The 21,374-nt window shown below is 43.9% G+C and overlaps 3 protein-coding genes and 1 long non-coding RNA gene across 5 annotated transcripts; 1 reads left to right on the top strand and 3 right to left on the bottom strand.

Moving 5' to 3' along the window:
* Positions 1–984: 984 nt before the first annotated feature.
* tfap2e (transcription factor AP-2 epsilon) lies at positions 985–7,939 on the bottom strand. Of its 2 annotated transcripts, none has more exons than XM_049750943.2 (7): positions 7,796–7,939; positions 6,112–6,555; positions 4,346–4,400; positions 3,083–3,314; positions 2,414–2,532; positions 1,937–2,075; positions 985–1,833 (listed from the first exon to the last, which is right to left on the bottom strand). In XM_049750943.2, exons 1-7 carry the CDS (start codon positions 7,832–7,834, stop codon positions 1,572–1,574), a joined length of 1,290 nt encoding a protein of 429 aa, XP_049606900.1. In that variant the 5' UTR covers positions 7,835–7,939; the 3' UTR covers positions 985–1,571. The 2 variants fall into 2 exon arrangements, with proteins under 2 accessions (XP_049606900.1, XP_049606901.1); XM_049750944.2 differs by lacking the exon at positions 7,796–7,939 and adding an exon at positions 7,164–7,471.
* A 660-nt stretch (positions 7,940–8,599) lies between these two features.
* ncdn (neurochondrin) lies at positions 8,600–11,724 on the bottom strand. Its single transcript, XM_049751279.1, has 8 exons — positions 11,665–11,724; positions 11,341–11,551; positions 10,317–11,229; positions 10,056–10,228; positions 9,740–9,978; positions 9,453–9,668; positions 9,226–9,359; positions 8,600–9,157 (listed from the first exon to the last, which is right to left on the bottom strand). Exons 2-8 carry the CDS (start codon positions 11,518–11,520, stop codon positions 8,739–8,741), a joined length of 2,274 nt encoding a protein of 757 aa, XP_049607236.1. The 5' UTR covers positions 11,521–11,551; positions 11,665–11,724; the 3' UTR covers positions 8,600–8,738.
* Positions 11,725–12,691: 967 nt separating this feature from the next.
* On the bottom strand, positions 12,692–14,745 carry LOC125987160 (uncharacterized). The gene is made up of 3 exons (XR_007487920.2): positions 14,598–14,745; positions 13,225–13,381; positions 12,692–13,136 (listed from the first exon to the last, which is right to left on the bottom strand). It is a non-coding gene; the product is annotated as an uncharacterized lncRNA (long non-coding RNA).
* On the top strand, positions 13,620–20,804 carry kiaa0319l (KIAA0319-like ortholog). The gene is made up of 23 exons (XM_049751264.1): positions 13,620–13,658; positions 13,773–13,876; positions 14,570–14,838; positions 14,924–14,998; positions 15,155–15,371; positions 15,760–15,858; positions 15,981–16,078; positions 16,143–16,230; positions 16,318–16,410; positions 16,488–16,620; positions 16,709–16,814; positions 16,988–17,110; positions 17,190–17,313; positions 17,418–17,550; positions 17,643–17,791; positions 17,865–18,016; positions 18,174–18,312; positions 18,449–18,608; positions 18,695–18,837; positions 18,942–19,064; positions 19,133–19,223; positions 19,317–19,408; positions 19,479–20,804. The coding sequence occupies exons 2-23, from the start codon at positions 13,783–13,785 to the stop codon at positions 19,673–19,675; spliced, it is 2,898 nt and encodes a 965-aa protein (XP_049607221.1). The 5' UTR covers positions 13,620–13,658; positions 13,773–13,782; the 3' UTR covers positions 19,676–20,804.
* Positions 20,805–21,374: the final 570 nt, after the last annotated feature.

Genomic DNA, 21,374 nt, shown 5'->3' with positions numbered 1-21,374 from the left:
GTCTCGCCACCTCTTTCCACAGACAGGTGATTAATAAACATTAAACAATCCCTCTTCTCTCAAACACACCGGAATCTTCTTGACGGGAAGAGCAGCATATGTTTGCCTGCAGGCACACACACGGAGATGGAGAGCGGCCCTGCTGAGTGTCAGATAGAGGGGAGGCGGTGGGGGGTTTAGGGAGGGGTGCTTGCTCGAGCGAGTGATGGAGGAGGCGAGCGGAGGTTAGGTTACTGAGAGGAGTAATGAGATGGGGAGGAGAGCGGGGGAGATAAGACAGGTATTGGAGAAGATGCGTGCGGCCCCTGGAAAGCTGGAGTAGCGTTTGGTGGATCAGGAGAGCTGGTCCATAGGAAGCAGGTGACTCACAAACAGATGGTTGGAGTTGGATGGCTTATTGGTCACTGGGGGTCAAACCTCTTCATGTGCCCATCCAAGGCTGCAGATGGAGCGGAGTTCCCCTTGAGTCCTTTTTAGGCCCCCTTAGTTTTACCATAGTCGCTATTCGAAGAGATTTTTAATAAGAGAAAAGTTAGCATAGTTTGATGTTGACGGAAGCGTAAATGTGTCAACGATTCATCTGCGGCTTTTCGCTTCGATGTTAACCTGCAGGGACATCACGTTAAGAAGTCATGAAAGTGTTAGAGAGCCTCTGGAGACCTTGATGGTCTTTGGGAGTAATCCGTCTTGGAGATGTTTTAAGGTTAGGGGGACTCATGGAGGCTTCCTCCGACTGTTGATTACAACATTATGAGGACTGCAAATCGAATTGGAAGACTAAACTTATTTCATATTTTTTTTTTATAAATGTAATGTAAATACTGCACCTGAAAATAAAATCTTGAAACGTTGATTTTATAAATGATAAAACAATTGGGCTCATTTTACTAACATTTTTGGAGAATATGAAGTGTTTTTTTTTTTTTTAGGTTTCTATTTTTATATATATTTGATCAAAACATTAAAAAAAATCTGTAAAACACATCCATTCATATTTTTTTTAATAATATATTACATTTATGTTGTAATACAATAATAATAATAACAACGGTAATAACAATAATAAACATACACACAAAGTACAAAATGATTTTTGCTCTTTTTCTTAACTTATATACACAACAAGTAGAACTTCCTACCCTCGCCTTGAGCTGCATTTCCAACTTTCTCTCTTCCCACAGCAGATGAAACATGCAACTCCATTTCCCATGAGCACCCTGCTAAAAACTACAAACCCGAGTCGAGAATGAAGCCCGTCGGCGAAAGAGCAGGTTGTTGCCCCAGATATGGCTTATGTACGACACGTCCCGCATGAGTCCAAAAACGATTGAAAAATCCACTTCCACAAACACGCCTTTTTAAAAAAAAAAAAGAGGTGTGAAGTAAAACAATACTGCCATATGTAAGAGTTCATCCTGATGTGGATGTTACTGAGAAGAGGTCCATTTGAAGTGAGGTTTATGGACAAACATTACAGTACATCACAGTACATCTTCTGGACTTTCTCGATTTGTCCCAAAGGTTGCAACACAGAGAAGTTCTGGCCTCTTTTTTTTTTTTTCCTGCCCTGTTTATTTACGATGCTTCATCTCCTTGTCATGGTGGCCTTTCCCTCCGCCGTCTCCTTTGTCTAGCATTTTGATGGCCTCCATCAGGTAGCTTTGGAAAGCGGAGAGCGCGGCGCAGATGGCGGGAGTGCCGAAGCCGTGGGTGAGCAAGCTGAAGTGGGTGAGGCTCCCCTGGAGGCTGGGCTCCAGGCAAGGGCTGGGTCGGCTGCCCCCGAGTGGCGAGCGATCCTGGGACATGAGGTCTACAAACTCCTTGCAGATCTCCCTTTGATAAAAAAAAGGAGGTGAGAGAGTCACACATCTGACTTGTATTGCAGATACACCCAACCCAATGTCAAAGGTCAAGTCAAACAGGTGGTGCCACTCACTTGGTAGCGAGCAGCATGCTACGTCGCGTCGGAAGCTGGTCGGGCTCGCTCTGCCTGCACAGATACTCGGCGGCGGCTCTGGCGGGGAACTCGGTCTCGCACACGTATCCGAAATCCCTCGCCAGATGGACGGCTTCACCTGGAAGAGGAGGAGTGAGGTACTGTGATTGGATGATTTAAATTTAGCACAAAACAGGGCAGGTCACATCTGGTTGAGTTTCCATGAAAATGCTACACAAAGTATTGCGCAATCTGTCAGGTCAGAGAAAATATCGTCCACCCGTTTTCTCACTTGCACTATTTATACAGTTCACTAGTCTTTTGGCTTCTTTCTTTAAATGACGCCCCGGACTTGTGTGTGTGTGTGTGTGTGTGTGTGCGCCACCCATGCTCGACTTAATATTCACATAAGCGAACGCAAACATATTTCTGCCCGTCTCAATCTGTTAAGAGGGTCAGCGTGTGTGTGTGTCGTACCCTCCACCAGAGATGTTAGCAGAGTGACGTTGGCTGCCTTGCGTCGCCCGGCGGGCAGGTTGAGGCCAATCTTCTCCAGACGCTCTCTCAGACAGCGGCCACCATTCTTGGACTTGGCCCTGAGGGGAGATGGAGACAGAGAGCAGTTTTTAGTAGATGGTCCAATCTGTGTGTGTGTGTGTGTTCTACTGAAATCGTCTCATGATCCCTGTCAACACTCAAATGCATCTTGTATGTTCTATTTTCTGCTCACCGTTGACTTTTATTGATGCCCCCTTTTTTTTTATACAGTTCTGACAGACACTGACGAATCGCCACCAAGCAGGAGGTCGCCTTTTTCCGTAGAGGAGAAATATATTCTCCTTCCCTTTTAGATCCTTTAATGAGCCCCATCCATGAGTTTCTTGCCTGGAGGCTCCGGCTTCATTAAAAATGTTGCCTTCTCTTGTGATTTTGTCCCATGACCCATTTTGGCTCCTCAAGCTCTGACCTCACTTTGTGCTTGTAAGATATCATCAAAGAGGTTTAGAAGGACTGGGACAACACATGGGTTGTATTTTCAAGTTAGGTCCATGACCTTCCTCAGTTTGGTCAATGCATTTAAAAGTTATCTAGCTAACCCTGAAAAAAAAATTTTGTTCTTTTTTATTAATAGTTCACTTCTGTTACCTGCGGAGGACTCCGCCCAACAGAGAAGCGTTGAGGCACTCGGGTGGGGAGAGTCGCCGCTGCACCTCCCCGACGGTGACCTTGTACTTGGAGGTGGAGCTGAGAAGCGACAGGCGGCCCGGCACCGAGCAGAAAACCTCGGCCGGGTTGGACACGGCGCCCATGCCGAGGCCGTCCTTACCGAGAGATAAGGCGGACAGGGAAGAACCGTTCAGCTTGGATGGGATGGGAACTGGAAAGTCGAAGGAGAAAAAGGTATTGGATGAGGTAATCATTTGATTTAATTTGACATATTGAAATATGGCAGCACCAAAAAAAAAAAAAACATATATTAGGGGTGTCCAGCTATCCAATAGAAGATCAGGGCTACTTTCTACAAAACAGCTCAAGTTCACGAGGGTGAAATTAAAACCATTTATGTAAATCCCCATCTGACTTTAATGTATTCAGTGTTTGCCCCCGATGGTGACAGCTCTAACTGCGGCACGCTGCTTGTTGATTCTGTTGTTTAAACTGCAGGTGGTTCTGTTTTATATGCAAAAAAAAAAAAAAAAACTTGATTCCACACCTCAAAGAGATTAATTCACACTCAATTCACGGGATATAACCGACTCTTAACTTTTGAATCAGTCCAGTCGATAGCAACATAATAAAAAGCTTCGATGCTAACTGTGCTATCATGACAATTTTGAGATCATATTCAATTTTTTTTTAATGCACCCCCCCCCCCCCCCCCCGCACACACACACACACACACACTTGTGTCCCCTGAAAAGGCCACAAAATAGTCCACTCAATATTTGTAATATTACCAAAATGGTCCTGCAAATTTCCCCACAAATCCACTTTTATCATTTCAATTTTTTTTCTCCTTGGCCCACTTCCCTTTCCTGTTCACTTTAATCCCCCCCCCCCCCCCCCTCCCCTCCCCGCCCTTCTCACTCTCTCTCACTCACTCATATGACCATGAACAGTTCATTAAGAATGTGTGCCTTTGGGGTGAAAGTCTGCAGCTGAGTATTAGAGGACTTCTTGACTTCAAATGAAATAGCAAAACAGAATTATTTATAGTGTGTGCGCGTGAGTGTGTGTGTGTGTTTCAGTCAGCAAGGCAAGACTGGTGTTGGAGCGCCATTACTAAACACAAAAAACCCCTTCAGCATGTATCGCACAATTATATAGGTGCACACTTTGGACACAAGCGCAAGGCCTTTCTCCTCACACACACACACAACCACACACACACATATATTAGGAGCTTACCTTTTTTAATGACAGAGTGGTCCAGGATGCCCAAGGCTGATCCTTCCTCCATTCCCTGTGTCAGACAGACAGTCACTATCATTTATCTACTGGCCTTATAGCCTACACACACACACACACACACACACTGCTTTTCTCTTCAAATCCTCTAAAAACGAAAGATGCTTTATAGCAAGGGGTGTCAAACTCGTTTTTTTCGCGGGCCGCATTGTAGTCATAGCTTCTTTCCGAGGGCCATTATGACTGGCAACCCAAATAAATGTATAAGCACTTCATATAGCTACAAAACAAACTGATAAATAACTCGTTTTTAAATTAGATGAGTAAAAACTGGTTAAATATTTTTAAAAAAAGATATTAAAAGTGAAGACAATTTGCAATTCTAGTAATGACACGAATTTGATACACAATTTGTCCACATAAAATGACGTGGCGGGTCGTATCTGGCCCCCGCGCCTTGAGTTTGACACCTGTGCTTTATAGCATGATATAAAAAATAAATCTATAATTTCAAATTTCTAGTTGTATCATTTAATTATTCTTTAAACTAAGATATCATTTGACTTAGGAAAAAAATACGTTAAATAAAGTTAATCTAAACACCTCATGGAAAAAGTCCGTCATTTTAATGCACTCAGCAGCAATAAACAAATAAAAAAAACAGTGTAGTTATCATTTTTAGTGTTTCACTAATGTATAAAGAAAAAAAAGTTAATATCGGACCTGAACTGGACTCGCAAAATGCGCAAATAGTCTGCTTGGTTTTCGTTTGACTTAATGAAATCCGTTTAATGCATTTGCTCCATTCATTCAAGCGGTGATAAAAGGCGAGCGAGCTCCTTTGTGTTAAATTCATATAGTGCAGGATATCGTCCATTAATCAAATAAAGACGCTTGTCGCACAGGCCTCCGTTTAGCAGCGACATGCCCGCCTTGACTGTGTTCTTCTGGCGCGCCTCCCCGACGTGGCTTTTCTTAATAATGAGCGTGCACATCAATTGGTCGCGCTGTGTTTGTGCTGCACGCAGGGCAACAAACAGAGTCTGCAGCTGCACCTGCTGCGTGCGGGGAAGCTGACTGCTCACTAAACCTTACAAACTATTCTTTTGGGCTATAGAAAGAAAAAAAAATGCAGAAGGGGGGGGGGGGTAGTGGGAGTCATTTTGTCTAGTACGCCACGCGTAAAAAAGACGCGAGTCCATTGATTTCTAACATGCATGCTTCATGTAACAGGGCATGATTTAATTCTGTTTTGTGAACATCTCAGCAATGTTTGAAAATTGTTAAACAGGTTGATTTGACTCAAAAGGAATATCGTGTTATTATTTGATATGCATAACTTCTAAAAATATTTTTCTTATGTGGAAATATTAATACGAACTTTATTGAGGAGGTGTCTACCATTTGTGAACATTATTGTAATTTCCTTATAACATATTTTTGTCAAGGAATCACTTTAAGTTGTATTTTGGAAAAAACATATAATAATATTGGGAGATTTTTATATTATAATTTACACATTTGATTATTCATGCCAAATATATTTTGACACCATATTTTGGTTTTATTTTTTTTGCAGTCCCTCAACAGTAATCATTTTAACGTGTAGGGTAATAAAAAATAATATTTAATTGATTTTTGATTTAGCTTAAACTTATCATCGTTCTATCATTTACACTTTTTTTTCCCACCTAAAATCGTGCGTACTTTACGCATTCGTTACGCAGCGCTAACGTTCCAAAAAAGACGCAAGTCCGAGAGATCACCTGAAGCTCATCCAGGCCGTGATGTCCTATGTGCATCCCGAGGGGTCCGTCTCCCAGGGCAGCGGCTCCTTCCCCGAGACCGTGGAGCAGGCGGGGGACAGCCGCATACTCCCTCCGGGGATCGAGCCCGAGAGCCCGGTGCGTTTGCGATAAAAGCCCCGCTTCGTCGGAGCGCGACCTCTGCGAGTGCCATGCGGCTTGCTGATGTTGATGTATGGAGTTAATGGAGGGGTAAGGGTCCGACAGGTGGGAGTAGGCCGAGTCCTGGCTTTGGGAGTATGACAGGGAGGATTGCGGGTACGGGGGAGGGAAGTAAGGGGGCTGGAAGTCGGAGGCCGGAGTGTGGCAGAGGGGGGGAGCCGAAGAGTAGGCGGCCTGGTTGAGGGAGGACAACTGGGAGAGGCGCCCGCTCGGTGAGGAGCTGCTCAATCCGTCTGCGCGCTCCTAAAACACAAACTTTTATTGTAAATCATTTGGAAGCTGTGCAAAGATTTATTATTATATCTAATTTAATGCATACTGGCAGAATCGCCCCTTGGCATGCCACAAAGGTCGCAGTCACCGCAATGCACTTTTTTTTTTTATCACTTACTCCAAAATATTGCATCCTCGTTTTGTTAAATTAGCTAAAATTACGCAAATATTCCGTAAATCACTGTCCGTCCAAAAAAAAGTTATTGAATCCATTTAATCCACCAGGCTCGCGCACATCCTGACACAATTGGATTTTTTTTTTTTTTTAGAGCTGGGTCAACCGGATCAATGTGGCTCCATTATTAGACCCAGACATTTGCACCACTAGATATGAAGTGAAATTCCATATGTGCAAAACTATTTTTAATTTATAATATCACAAAAAGATTTTCATGCCATTCATTTTAGTGCGCAAAACGCAAGTATAAAGTCATACAAAACGGGACAAATCGTTTAAGACTCACGTCGGTGCATTATAATATTAATAAAACAAACAACTGCGCGCACAATTATGATATCAAGCGCTAATAAATTTCAAAATGATCCAAAAACAAATGCGTAAAAAGCGCCGCACTCACCATAGCTGAATAGGTGTGAATTAACATCTGGACTCACTGTGAATACCCTCAATGTAAAAAAATAAAATAAAAATAGAGCAAAAAAAATAATCAACAGGATGCTCAACCTTCCAAGAGATCACGAAAACTCCCCACAATGTAATCCAGCTTCGTTTCACCGGTCCATTAATGAACTCGATGTGTTATTTACTTTTTCTTCAAGGCTCGGTGACTTTACGCACAAGCAAGGAACACACACATACACACACCCGGCACACATACACACCATCACACGCACACACATTTAGACGGAGGCGTGGATGCTCTCCATGAAGCCACTACTTATAGGTTTGGTGCAGCTGAGAGAATAAGGGGAGGGGTCGACGGGGTCCACTTCTCTTAAAGAGATATATTCAGTCAATTAGTACATTCCCACACACTTAAATAAAAACATTTTACGCACTATTTGATATTTATAATTTACCTTTCTCTATTTGACCATTTTTTATTTAATAGATATCCACGTCATTATTGTGTATTTTGTTTTAATATGCGCGATAAAAATAACCTATCACTTCCAATTACGCACGAAACGCAACTTTTTACGCACAGTCTAATAAAATTAAATAAGTGGAATACATGGAATGGAATACCTGCATGCCATCAGTCTTGTTCCGGGCCTTCCACAGCATGCTTCAGCCCGTCCAAAAAGTGAAAGATTAAAAAAATAATAATAATAAAAGGGAAAGAAGAAATGATGTTGGGTGGAGAGGTGAGAGAGAAGTGAGTTAGTGTGTCACGCCATGCAGGAGTTTGTATGAGTGAGGAGTCGTGGGGACAGAAGAGAGAGTAGGAGGGCACATTTCAAAAGAAAGGGGGCGGGAGGTGTGAGGTATAGTAAAAGGGGGGTAGATAGATTGAAACTTTTTTTGGACGTTTTTTTGTGTAGAGCAGGGATTCCCCTTAAGTGTGGTAAGGGTCCCACTACTGGCTCCCTCTAGTGGTACATGAAAGAATCACTGCCTGAACACAGTTTGGTTGTATTTAACTTTGCTGTTCTTAAAAGTTTTTATTTAGGTCCAAACGTCTACTCACTTCAAATGTATTTATATCATGAATTGCAATGTATTGATTATCACTTCCACAACTAATGATGTATCAGAAATTATAGCTTAGACTATTGCTTAGTTATGAATTTTAGCAATCCATCTTGTTTATTCCTTGTTGTAGTTGTGAGCTTTGCTAAACCTCTAAGTATCTCTCATTTTAAATAGTGTTTTTGAGGTGTCTAATGCTTAGCTAGGATCGTGATCCAAATATATTAACAGACTCATAATTACAGGAGCGGGTTGAAAAAAAAGAACAAGTTCCACAGCACCATCTTGTGGTCAAAGTGAAGAACTACACTACTCAGTTACTATTGGGAATGAAATTAAGTGCAACGCAGGAAACAAGGATTAATATTCCGTAAGAAAATATTTATTAAATTCTGTAACCTTGACATAATTCTGAAAATAAGATCAATTGAAACACATTGGCATCAAAATATCCCTTAGTTCATTACAACCTGCAAGTGTTTAAAGCTTTTTACTTTATTTATTTCACTCCTATCACCTTCTTAAGGTTCCTCATGGAGTTTAAAGCTCCTTTATTATTCTTCATAGCATCTCCAATGTCCTGTTTGCAGAGTCGGCACTGGTTGGCCAAGGCACACAGAGCCTCCTCAAGCGCCTCCTGCGTGTGCTGGTCTGGTAGTGCGCTACAGCAACCCAAGATCCCCAGCGTGTTCCTCAACCATCCTTCTTCTCTGACCAGCGCCGTCAACCACGACTGAGAACGAAAGCACCCCCCCAAAGCCTGCAAAGCCAGCCTCCAGAGCTCGGCGACTTCATCCCAGCTCTCCTCCCAACCGGGGCTCACCTTAACCGGCCCTGGACTGAGCGCAGAGTCTAGAGCGCTGTGGAGAAAGCGGAGAGCTGTGGAAAAGAAACGTCTCTGACTGGCTTCATCTGAACCTGGAATAAAGAAGGTAGATTTTGTTTTCACACTTCTGTTCAAGATTGATCATCACTTAAAACATTACCTGATTTCAGTCTGCCGATCATCAGACCCAATGTGCAGTAATTAGCTGCAAGGACAAGGAGGCTAGCTTTGTGCACCAAAACAGGAAGTGCTTCACTCAGGTGTTTCTCCAAAGTTGTGAAACATTGATCCTTCCTGGGAAACAAATATCCACCGTAAAATATAAATATTATATAAATATGAGAAGAAATCCCATTCACTGAATGCAGATTGACATTTGCCTGCTACCTGACTCTTTCAGGCTCAGTGACGGAGAAGTTCAGGAGAGCCGAGCAGGCCGTCTCCATGCTGGGGTCCCTCACTGACGATGCTCCGCTTTTACCCTTCAAGGAAGTAAAGCTTTGCGAAAGGTAGTACACCAGCAAAGCCGGCGTGTCGAGAGCCAGCAGCACCTTCCTGGGACCTTCCTCGGCGGAGAGGTGACACAGAGCTGGCAGAAGATACCTGAAGATAGGAGAAACATAAAAAATACTCACGTAACTCTAAATCAATTAATTACTGTGGTCTTATTGTACCTAAGGGCCTCTTTGCCCGTCCAGGTCTCCTTCTCATTGGCGACGGACATCTTATCCATCCAGTCGGAAAGCGCCTGCTCGGAATTCACAGCCATTAAGTGGCTCCGTGAGTACTCGATGAGAACCGGCAGCAGCGTGGTCACTTCCTCCTTAAGGCAGGAAGTCTCCTCGGCCAGCCACGAGCACAAGCAGCGGAATGTGGCGAAAATAAAAGGGTCGCCATAGCGACTCGGGTCCATCTTGGAAAACAGGAAGAGATCAGCATTTCAATCATTTGGACTAAGTAGAACTCTAGCATGGTCCACCAAAACGTTACCTGTTGTTGCAAGTGGTACATCAGAGCCGAGAAGGCCTCCTCCAGTACGCCAAGGACCTGCTTGCTCTGCTGTAGACTTAAGGAGGTGATGGAACTCTGAGCGGGTGGAGCAGCGGACATAACAGCCGGGTTGCAGGCCTGCTCGATGGCCGCCTCCATGATTCGATAACAACCTGGGCAATAAAGAGGAGAAGGTAAATTGTGTTTGAAGACATTAGCACCTAATCTCATTTATGACCTCATTATTTATTCCTCAACTACCTGTGAGTGTGTCCTGCAGGTCTTGGCTCAAAATATTTCCAGGCGGTTCCTCTAATCCCATCCGAACCTCCACACAAGCCCGATTAACCAGTAAGCAGCAGAACTTTGGTGGTCCAGCCAGCTCCCAACCATACAAATCAAGCAGACAAGCGCCGAGCACCAAAACTGGCCCGATTTGCCTCGGAGTCAATTTTGACTGTACCAAAGGTCGCAGCCCCCCCCACACTCGGCTCACGACTTCCCTCAGGATCTCCTTCTCGACCGTGAACCCTCCTGGGGGTAGAACATCGACCAACTGGGAACACATATCCAGCCTGGTTTGATCTGTGGATTTGCAGAAGTCCTCGGACATCTTCACCAGCAGCGGCAGCAATTCGGCCGAGTGTTTGCGCCACGCTTTATCTTTGGTTTTACCCGAGAGGAGGCAAACAAGCAAGGGAAGCCCCATCTTCTGACTCAAGGTCTGGTTCCTTTCTAAAGCCTGGCAGAGAGCGGGTATAGCACCTCGGTTCAGCAGATGTTCAGGACCTCTGGGTTGGCCACACACGGATGTCAGAACCTGGTAACAATCAGCGGCTATGACCTCATCAAGCTTTCCAGGTGATGCTACATCATCTTCATACTTTTGGTCGCTGATCTCTCCATTTTCATCACAGGTCTGTTGAGCTAAAATTCCCAGCAGTAGTGGAATGGTGGCAAGGAGCTGAGGCTGAGAGGCCATGTCTGGATCTGTGCTTAAAGCAGACAACAGAGCCGTACCCAACGAAATGAGCTCATTTGGGGGCAATACAGGATCCCCGGTCCCCTTCGCTGCAGTCACCAACAGCCGAGCTGGAAGATTGAGACCAACAGCCTCAAAGATTCGCCTCAAGGTGGGTTTGTCCAATTGGGAAGCCGGGCACAAGCGTGTGATCTGGGAATGTAGAGAATTGACAAAATATGGGTTTGTGATTGTGCACATTCAAGATGCATGATCGGTTGCGTCAAAGATCTCGTTAGATAAGGAGAGACGATGGTGACATACCAGAAGAAGTGCAGCCATTGTCTGGCTATCATTTTTAGCATGTTTGAGAGCGTGGAGGCATCTCTCCAACACATCCCTCTTAGCATCCGTCAAACCATCATTTTCTGGACATCCTCCACTTTCTTCTGCATGCTCTTCTCCTCCGGAGAACTGATCACTCACTGTTGGACCTTCTGCCATCGTGGCTTCACAATGTCATGGAGAATGTATTCTAAAAAGGTTGGGATGTGATCATTAGAGCAATTTGCAATGCATTTAGCTGCTATTCTTGATTACAGTGATGAGGCATGATTAAATATAAATTATTTTTAAAAAATCGCTCACTTGGATGAGAGATCCTGCACGCTTCTCATGGGCTCCCACCGGAAGTGTAATGTCAAAGTAAAATGACAAGTAACCAATGAAAACACTCTGACATATTCAGTTGCCCAATCACAGCAACGGTAGTTGGAAAGTGCCATCGCCATTTTTGAAACGTCGGTGATGCGATGTTTGGCATATTTATCGAAATGTTTCATTCCACGCCGTTTATTTTCTTTAACAAATCTTCTAGTATAATTCGAGTGGTTCAACAAAGTCAATAAAGTGAGTATTAATGTTTGACAATTCGTCTTTGGTAGTTGTGGCGCAGACCGGAAATGGTAAGATTAAGACAAATGAATGTGTCCTTCATTAACCACTGGCGCGTCAATGTGTTTACGTTAAAGCTCTATACATTCTATAATTTTGGGTTACTATCTTTATGACTTTGCTTTTACAATAAGTAAATATATGTGTCATTTTGTCTTTATCACTTATTAAAGTAAATTACTGGCGTGTTTTATATTTTATTTTGACAGTGCCAACGGAAGTACTTCTATGTTCTAGAAGTACCTTGATTGAGCTTATAGGGGCACATCAGCTGAACAAGTGCGAGAAGGATAGTGACCCAATTTACTGTACCGAAGGGGACAACAAGGATCGAACACGCCACGGCGATCGCGACAAATGAAAGACGAATGTGCACGACTACTGTTTTCTTCTGAATCTTAATGACGGGAGTTGCATTTTGGAAAATCCCACGCGTTAAACCCGTGGCCACAGCGCGTAAATAAGTCATAGCGATGCCAGCAGCTGTTTGGTTCAAGGTGCCTTAAAGGATCCAGGATTGAACAGGTACACTACTTTGCAATGCATAAAGTGATCCGCCAAATGCGGCAGATTTCAGATCCAAGCGTTTGCAATGGCGGAGAAAATCGGCCTCATATGACTACAATATGATAATGACTCGTGCAGATTTTTATGAAACCTGTTCATATGAGCTGGCTAAAATGCACCATCGATGTTTTTTTTTTTAATGTGCACCATAACATGACAGATATTTGATTGACACTCAGAGGGGCATAATGAATGAGGATAATGTTGCGTAATCGTAGTAACAACCATAAATGTGAATAATGCAACCACAATCATTACCATTGTTTTAAATCACATGCACGGAGCTAAGCAATGCTGCAGGTGTGATTTTATCACCAGTCAGGGCAAGGTACAATGGAATTTGCCTGTTTAATTGGAGATGATTAAAATATATGTCTTCTTTTCAAAGCCTGTGCGTGGGAATTGAAGAGAGACCTTCCATCTTCCTGATTCTGCTGAGAAGGGCAAGGAAACAAAGTTGAGACCTGCAGCTCTTGGTCATTGTTGTCCTTATGGATTTTCGAAAAAGATCCTTTTAGACCGAAACACCTCCATGGTGTCATCAACCCAGGTGAACGAGATGTCTTCTGCTGCCGCACATGTTGACAGTCTCACCCAGCCTTGAGGCATCAAAAGGGAATCGGTAAGAAGGTGAAACAAATGTGAATAAATCACTTTTGTGGAAACAAATGTAGGGATTATTTTTACCTGGGGTATTTTTTATGCATCAAATGCTCAGATGCGGACCGTGTAATCGGGTTTGTGTCAGCTTGCTGGCTTTCGAAACGCTGCTCTTCCTGGTAAAAATGATTTCTTGATATGGAAGGTCTGTGTTTCCTGCGTCCTTGACAACTCATCTGAAAAACTAAGAATAGTCATTAGTATTAGTAGAATCCACTTTCCTGGAAAGAAAACATCAAATCTAGACAGATTTTTTTTATGAAATGTTAATTTCCAATCACCCAAGGAGCTCTCGTTGTTAATGTGTTTTTTAATAGGTTGATTCTGACAGCCATGCCGCATCTCCTCCACACATCGTTGGTTTCGTTTCTCCACCAATCACCTGACGGCGCCCTGCTGCCAACCTAGCTCCACGCTGTGCCTCACTTGTCTCAACTCCACCCTTCAGCGTCTGGCTGCCGGTAAATTTAGGTGGCGTCAAACAGGCCGCACTTTTGAGAAATATACGCCCGACACTTCTCGGGTGTGTCTGCAGACATGCATCTTTTTAAATTAAAATAATCTTTTCTCTTTAGGTCATTTAAAATGTCTTCTGCATACCAGCATCTACTCACTTGGAGTTTACCACACCTCCTCCTCTTACCGCTAACCCATCTCTGGCTTTTGGCCCCTCCTACAGGTAAAACAAACCCAATTAAAAATTTTAAAGGACATTTATTGGACTAATGATAAATTGACATCAGGAACACAATGGTTACATAAGGTGTGTCCTCATCCTCTTTGGAGTCCTTTGCTGCTTTTTGCTTGCTTGTTACTCTTCTGATCCAATCAGACTATTGGGGGATGGGGTTCCCAATGTGGAAAGAGAACAATAAGTGCTCTGTTTGACTGGATGTTGTTGACGGAAGAAGAGTGGACAAGAGGTAGAGTGACTGAACCGAGGCCAAAGAGGTCTTTGAACACATCACGGGTTTTCTCAGAGCAACTCAAGTGTTTTTCTTGCAAGAATAAAGTTTCTCATTGTGGTCACCTGGTGGAGTTTTGAGTTTGGGCCCGAATCAGCGTCTTGTTGGCAAGGAAAAACCTAATTTCCACTCTCAGATTATTCAAGTTGAGAAATGTTCAGTTAGTGACAGTTGAGCCATTAGTGGCGCTTTTGTAAACACATTCTGATCCCTGCCTTCCTCTCCGCACATGCCGAAAGTTGCTTGAGCAGGATAAGCTGGTTGGCTTGTTGCATGGCGGCATTCGTCATCACTATGACATTGAAGATGACACTTTTGTTTTGTCATCACCTCAAATCAGCTAACATTACTCGTTTTTCAACATATGACCTCAGCCAAGATGATTTTTTTTTTTTTTTTCCCTTAAGGTGTATCAGCAGATATGTGCCACGTTACCGGAGGGGTGCTGGGGCTCCACTGGACAAGCGTCGTCGGCCTGGGCTGGTCCCCTCTAGCGGACGGCAAAGGCGGAGCGACGTGTTGGGAGACGTGCTGCTTGAGGCCCAATTGCAACGCAGTGTGGAGTCTCGGTGGGCGATGTGTGCTTCTTAGTTGCTCCCTCAAGGGAGGCTGCCCCATCTTGTTTCTGCCTCAACCTCATCAGGAGTCTCTCGGACTCCTTCAGATACTAAGCAAGGTATAACTGGCAACAGTATCAGAATTAGCAATACAACTAAAATCATTTTGATGCATGAATGGGTCGTTTTATTTGTGGTTGGAAGGGTTCTCCCACGAAAAGAGGGAGGAGCGTACGTCAGGCGAGTCAAGAAGTGCAACCACGACAACAGCCGAGCTCGGTAATTACCGTAATTACCAAGCCTACTTCTCTTTATGATTGACAGTTTTCATTTTTCCATTCTAATTCATTAACAGTTTCAGCTTGAACCAGGAATGCGTTAAAATTTTTAAAGTGCTGTCACAGTTTAAATTCCCACTTTAACAACTTTCTTCAGGAAATTTCCAAATCTGACCCAGCACAGTTGGCGCCGAGCCCAAGCCTCGTTCCCGAAGGAGACCATAAGAACGTCAATCAATCTACCGACAGGACGAGCGAACCCGCCTCACAGCAGAACTCCACTCTCGTCGACACCGCCGCGTCTTCCAATACGAGTGATGTCAGCACGACCGCAACGACTACCGTTAGCGTAGCCGTAACTCCAACACAGGCTGGTAAGAAATGCATGTCATGCTTTCAGAGCAGATAAGCTTAGCTTGGAAATAGCTACGGTTGTATACACAGTGGCAAAGGAGATATTGCGTAAAGGTCATCACTGGGTTGAAATAAGATTAAGTGATTGACGCACCATGCAGACGTGCAGCCATCTGTAACTGCTTACTATCACGTTTCAGTTTTAACCCATTTTTATTTCCTACAACATAACTTTTTGGACATTTTGAAGCTCATAAAAAAATGCTCCTAACAAGTTCAAGCTAACATTTGGTTAATAATTAATATGTTCCAATAAAATGTCTCCACGAGGATATTAACCCTGAAGACTTGCTGATTGTCATGCCATGTTGTTGGTATCACCTGATTATTATTTTTTTTCCATGCCAGTGAGGGAGCTGGTGGTGTCGGCAGGGGAGAGCGTTGAAGTCACGCTACCGCGCAGCTCGGTCGAGCTTAACGCATTCGTGGTTCCGGCCCCTACGCCAGGTGAGTCGCAGAACTCGATTTATTTTCCTTCCTTGACACGCTTGAATGAAGCAAGAAAATGATCCTTATCAGCATGAGCAGTTTGGTATTTACTCACTTTTCATGGCACTGCTTCCCAACAGATTCCAAATATATCTTTGATTGGCGTCTGATAACGCATCCCAAAGATTACAGTGGGGTGATGGAAGGAAAGCACAGCAAGACCCTAAAACTCAGCCAGGTATAGCCTTCATCACAATCTGACACAAATGCGTTTTAAACTTCTTGAATTTATTTTTCCTCAGCTCACAGTTGGTCTGTATGAGTTTGAGGTGACCGTTAATGGAGGAGGTGCTCATGGAGAAGGTTACGTCAATGTCACTGTCAAACCAGGTATAAAAAAAATATGTCATATTTACGTAACACAGCATGGCAGCGCTAATGAAGATAACACGAGCGTTCTTGTTTTCCACTTGACAGAGCCGCGGGTAAACAAACCCCCCGTTGCCGTAGTTTCCCCAAAGTTCCAAGAGATCTCCTTGCCAACAAGCTCGACGGTGATAGACGGAAGCCGTGAGTCTTTCAATCAGTTTTGCAGGTCGATGCTACGTTTGAATCTGACCCCTTTTAAAATGTCTTTATATTTTCAGAGAGCAAAGACGATGATAAAATAGTGGCGTGGCACTGGGAAGAGGTCAAAGGTCCCCTTAGGGAAGAGAAGGTGTCCGCTAACACGGCCGTCCTCACGCTCACCAACTTGGTTCCGGGGAACTACACGTTCAAGTAAATATTTATGAATTGGTTGACTTCTTACTTCAGGAAGCAGATATCGGTACTTAATCAGATTTTTTTTTTTGTTTTCCTTCGCCAGTTTGACTGTCACCGACTCCGATGGCGCCCAAGACTCAACACTGGCCACCCTGTCTGTCAACAAAGCCAAAGATTACAAGCCCGAGGCCAACGCCGGCCCCAACCAGGTCAATATTTTTACACAATACTCTGGCGCAATAAAACGATTTGTAGGAGGAAAATCATTTTTAGGAGTTTGTTTAGCATGTTGACTTTCACAAAACCTTTTTGAAAACGATGCTGTCTGTGTGCGATGTAAGATTTCAAAAACATCTTTTTTTTTAAATTTTCTGTTCTGCAGGTCATCACCTTACCACGTAATTCCATCACGCTTTATGGCAACCAGAGCACAGATGACCACGACTCCCTTGCCTACGAATGGTCCCTCAGTCCCGAGAGCAAAGACAAGGTGGTGGAGATGCAAGTGAGTGAGGCACATTTCTGTATTAGTTATTTCTTTTTTGTTTGTTTTTAAAACGGGATCCTGTGTTTGTATTTTGCAGGGCGTGCGCACACAGACCTTGCAGCTATCAGCCATGCAAGAGGGCGATTACACTTTCAAACTCACTGTGACCGACTCTGCCGGACAGCAAGACACAGCTTATGTCACGGTTATTGTGCAACCAGGTAAACGGCTTCAAGTCACATTCCGCCATTCCATGCCTTGATTAAAGCGTGAAGGTGGTCTTTTCCGTCCACCCTGCCTCATGTTTCTATTTTCATCCTTGCAGAAAACAATAAACCACCAGTAGCAGATGCGGGACCGGAAAAAGAACTGACTCTACCGGTTGATCGAACGATACTGGATGGGAGTAAGAGCAGCGATGACCAGAAGATAGTCACCTATCATTGGAAGCAGACCAAGTAAGTGGCGGTTAGTTATGATGAGCTAACGGCTAATTTAGCTAAATGAAACTAAATTTGCATCGCTTTAATACTTTATTCCCTCTGCCAAGGGGTCCCGATGGTGTGAAGATTGAGAACGCAGACAGTGCCGTTGCCACGGTGACAGGTCTGGAGGTGGGCACTTACGAGTTCACCCTGACGGTGACCGACGAGAGGAAGCTGGAGAGTAGCGACACAGTCACGGTCATCGCCAGAGAAGGTGGGGGTAGAAGATTACTCAGAGGGATTTGTTTTGCTTATTTTATTAATGTCTTGGCTTGGACTACTTTCAGAACTGGACCAGCCACCTGTGGCTCGTGTGGTTTCCAGCCCACCCGTCTCTCTGCCGGTGCGGACCGCCACTCTGGATGGATCTCGCTCCACGGATGACAAAGGTGGCATCAGCTACTTGTGGACCAGAGATGACAGCAGCCCCGCCGCTGGGGTGAGTTTGTTGAGAATTTTGTGCCAAGCTTTTCGACTTACCGTACAGTTTCAGTTTTGAGTGATCAGTCGAAAGGCATCTCGCCAGACAGGAAGTCGAAGTTGCCAAATTTGAGTTGTTGACGTATTGCGCAACCAACTTCCCACTCCTTTCACAGGATGTGCTGAACAACTCTGATCACCAAGCTGTCTTGTTTCTGGGAAACCTCGTGCAGGGCAAGTATAGCTTCACTCTGACTGTCACGGACAGCAAAGGGCAAATCAACACGGACAGCGGCACGTTGGAAGTTAAGCCAGGTACGCACAGATGAGTAAATATTGAAACACCGCTGAATGATTTTGCTACCGTGCGACTAAGTGATTAAATTGAATGTGTTGGCAGTTTGAAATGTTTCAGCTCCGCTTGACTCTGTTTGTTTTGACTCTCGCTCAGACCCGTGGGAACGTGACCAGGTGGAGCTGGTCTTAGAGGTGCCCATAACGCAGGTTTCCCACCGTCAACGTGACATGCTGCTGCGGCAGGTGGGAGTGTTGCTCGGCATCCTCGATAGCGACATCATCGTTCGAGAGATCGGCGCGTTCAATGAGCACAGGTGAGTTAGGAAAACAAAAATATTTTCTGGAGTGTTATTAATGCTTGCAGAAATTGATTATAGTGCTACTTTTGTTTTGGCCTCAGTACCAGGTTGGTCTTTCTGGTGTCAGGTGGTCCAGGGCGCCCTCCTCTGTCCGGTTACAGCGTTGCACTTAGCCTGCGCAACAAATTACGTAAACAAAAGAACGACTTTCTCATTTACAAGGCTCTGCGGGTGGACACCGTCAGTGAGTTCCGTACTTTACTTATGTTGTGTAAAGTTCTCCTGTTTGAAATCATTTCATAATTTATATTTTATAAAACGCCATTTATATCTGCGGTCTTCCCACAGTCTGCCAACTGAACTGTTCCAGTCATGGCGAGTGTGACTCATTCACCCGACGTTGTGTGTGCCATCCTTTCTGGATGGAGAACTTCCTCAGAGCTCAGTTTGGCGACGCCGAGAGCAACTGCGGTAAGTCGAGACGGAACTTTAAAAAAAAAGACAATTTTCTATCGAATGATAAATGTTTTTGTTTGCAGAGTGGAGCGTACTCTATGTGACCATCGCATCCTTTATGATTGTGGTTGCCGTGGCGACGGTGGTCTGGGGGTGTGTGTGTTGCTGTAATAGGTGAGATGATTCGACTAAAGACTTTGCATAAATAATCATTTCTTACTCTGCCATAGCATGATTGTGTTTTTTTTTTTTCTGTTTTCCTATAAGACGTAAAAGCAAAGCCCGCAGGAGCAAAAGCCGTTATAAAATACTGGAAGCTGACGAGCAAGACGCTTTGGAGCTCCAACCGCCCAGAGCTGGTAAGTTTAGATGTTTTGATAGCGTCCACACAATGGCTAAAACCGCTCGGGTGCCTCCTCACCTCCCCAGGGCGCATCAAGCCAGTACCCGCCCCCACCTCATCCGCCCTCATGCACTCCGACTCGGACTTGGAAAGCGATGACGGGCAGGTTGGGTTTTCGTGGACGGAGCAGGAGCGCGGTCACCTTCTGCGACCGCAAAACGGCTCCTTGAGGAACGGCCAAGGTCCCGTGAGAGGAAAGAAACCCAGAGAAGAGCTGTTATAGCAAAACCAGGTGAAGCACTCAGATCCGTCCTTAATGCTTCTTCATTTCACCCCTCCTGGAACACATGGAACTTGAAAACACTGTTACACTGAAAAACTGAGCCATGGTAGAGGAAAAAGAGTGAGCGCTGTTTTTTTTTTGAATAGATGAATATCAGCACCTGATTATTTAAACTGAGACATTACCAAGGTGACTCACAAAGTGAAACCAGCAAACCGCCACCACCGTCGTACTTCCAAACTTTGCCTCGAGTCGACCTGCATGAATGCACAGAACTGTCTTCACACTGTTACAGGTTAGCAGGACGCTAGCAAACAATTATAAATTGAGAGGTCGGCAAAAAAAAAAAAGTGCATGACCACTTGCAGCCATTCCGGACGACCCCTTTTTTCCTGGCTGATGTGCCAAAACTTCTTCAAAGTATTCTACGTGTGTGTAGCTGTCTTTCGCCTGCGTTGTGATGTTTGATCAGATGGAACCCAAATCTTTTAATCTGAAAGTTCGGACCCACACACACATGAATGAAGACACCACTTTTAGCAAAAATCTTCCCGCTATGATTCAGTTGATTGATGCACTTTTATTTCATGTTGAAGTCTCTCATGTATTCTTCACGCAATTATTGCCGTGAATATAACGAGAGGAGCTTTTGCCGTAGCTTTGCGTGAAGAATAAGCTAGAACCAAATGATTTCTTTCTTTTCACTTTGCATGCAGAATGTGAAACACGAGAGAATCTGGAAGTTGAGTTCCACAAAATTATATGTCAACGTCTCATCTCAGTCCATAATTAATGTGAAGTAATGACTTTTGCAGATTAATGTGCACTGTACTGTCAAATCATCTCATGATGAGGTCAAATATGCTGCAATGCTTTGTGGGATTATTTTTTTTTTTTTTCGAGCTGTAAACGAAGTCAAATTAAGCACACCCAAGTGCCAACTCAACAATATCTGTCTTGACTTTGCTGGAGTTCACTGTGAAGGCAGAAACAAAAGAATGTGGAACAATGACGAAGGGAGAGTCATTTAAAATGTTTTAAATGAGGTTTAGTGGAAGGATTATGTTTGTGCTGTGTGATTTGATACAACTGGATAATCTGGGAATTAGAATAAAGACTTTTCATTTTATTCTTGCTTCGATGGAGGACAGTTTGTATGTTTTCTTACTGCAAACACTCGAGACCACTTTGGGTTATAATTGTGTCTTCATTTATGCTATATTACAAAAGATTCCAAAATGATTATTCCTTGGTGTTGTGGGGACACCAACCAGAATAGTAGATGTGTGATCATCATCTGTCTTTGTTGACTTTTATTAACCTATTAACGCTATTGGGTGTCCTTTGCCACTCCATTACAACTCAACAGCGAGAATGAGGCCATAACAATTTTATTATGGACAACTGCCCCCAATATTATGTGTAATTGAAGCTGAGGTAAAGATTATCATGCATTCTGAGGAAATTATTTTCTCGTTAAATAAAGGCCAGGCCCTTATGGGTTTGGTGTGACCTTTCCAAACAGTTGAAATATTCACTGCATGTTTGTCCTGTCAGCTTTTAATCTTTTTTTTTTGTATGCTTGCCAAAAATAGAGATTACAAATAGATTAAAAAAAAGAAAATCTGGTTTTAGTGACAAGCCGTTTGAATGATGTTAAGTGTATACAACTCACTGTTGCATTATGGGGGATGTAGTG

This window comes from Syngnathus scovelli, chromosome 19 (assembly GCF_024217435.2).
Source record: "Syngnathus scovelli strain Florida chromosome 19, RoL_Ssco_1.2, whole genome shotgun sequence".
NCBI classification, from domain to species: Eukaryota; Metazoa; Chordata; class Actinopteri; order Syngnathiformes; family Syngnathidae; genus Syngnathus; species Syngnathus scovelli.
Note: the sequence above shows the minus strand (reverse complement) of the source record. Positions and strands in the feature narration are given on the sequence as shown.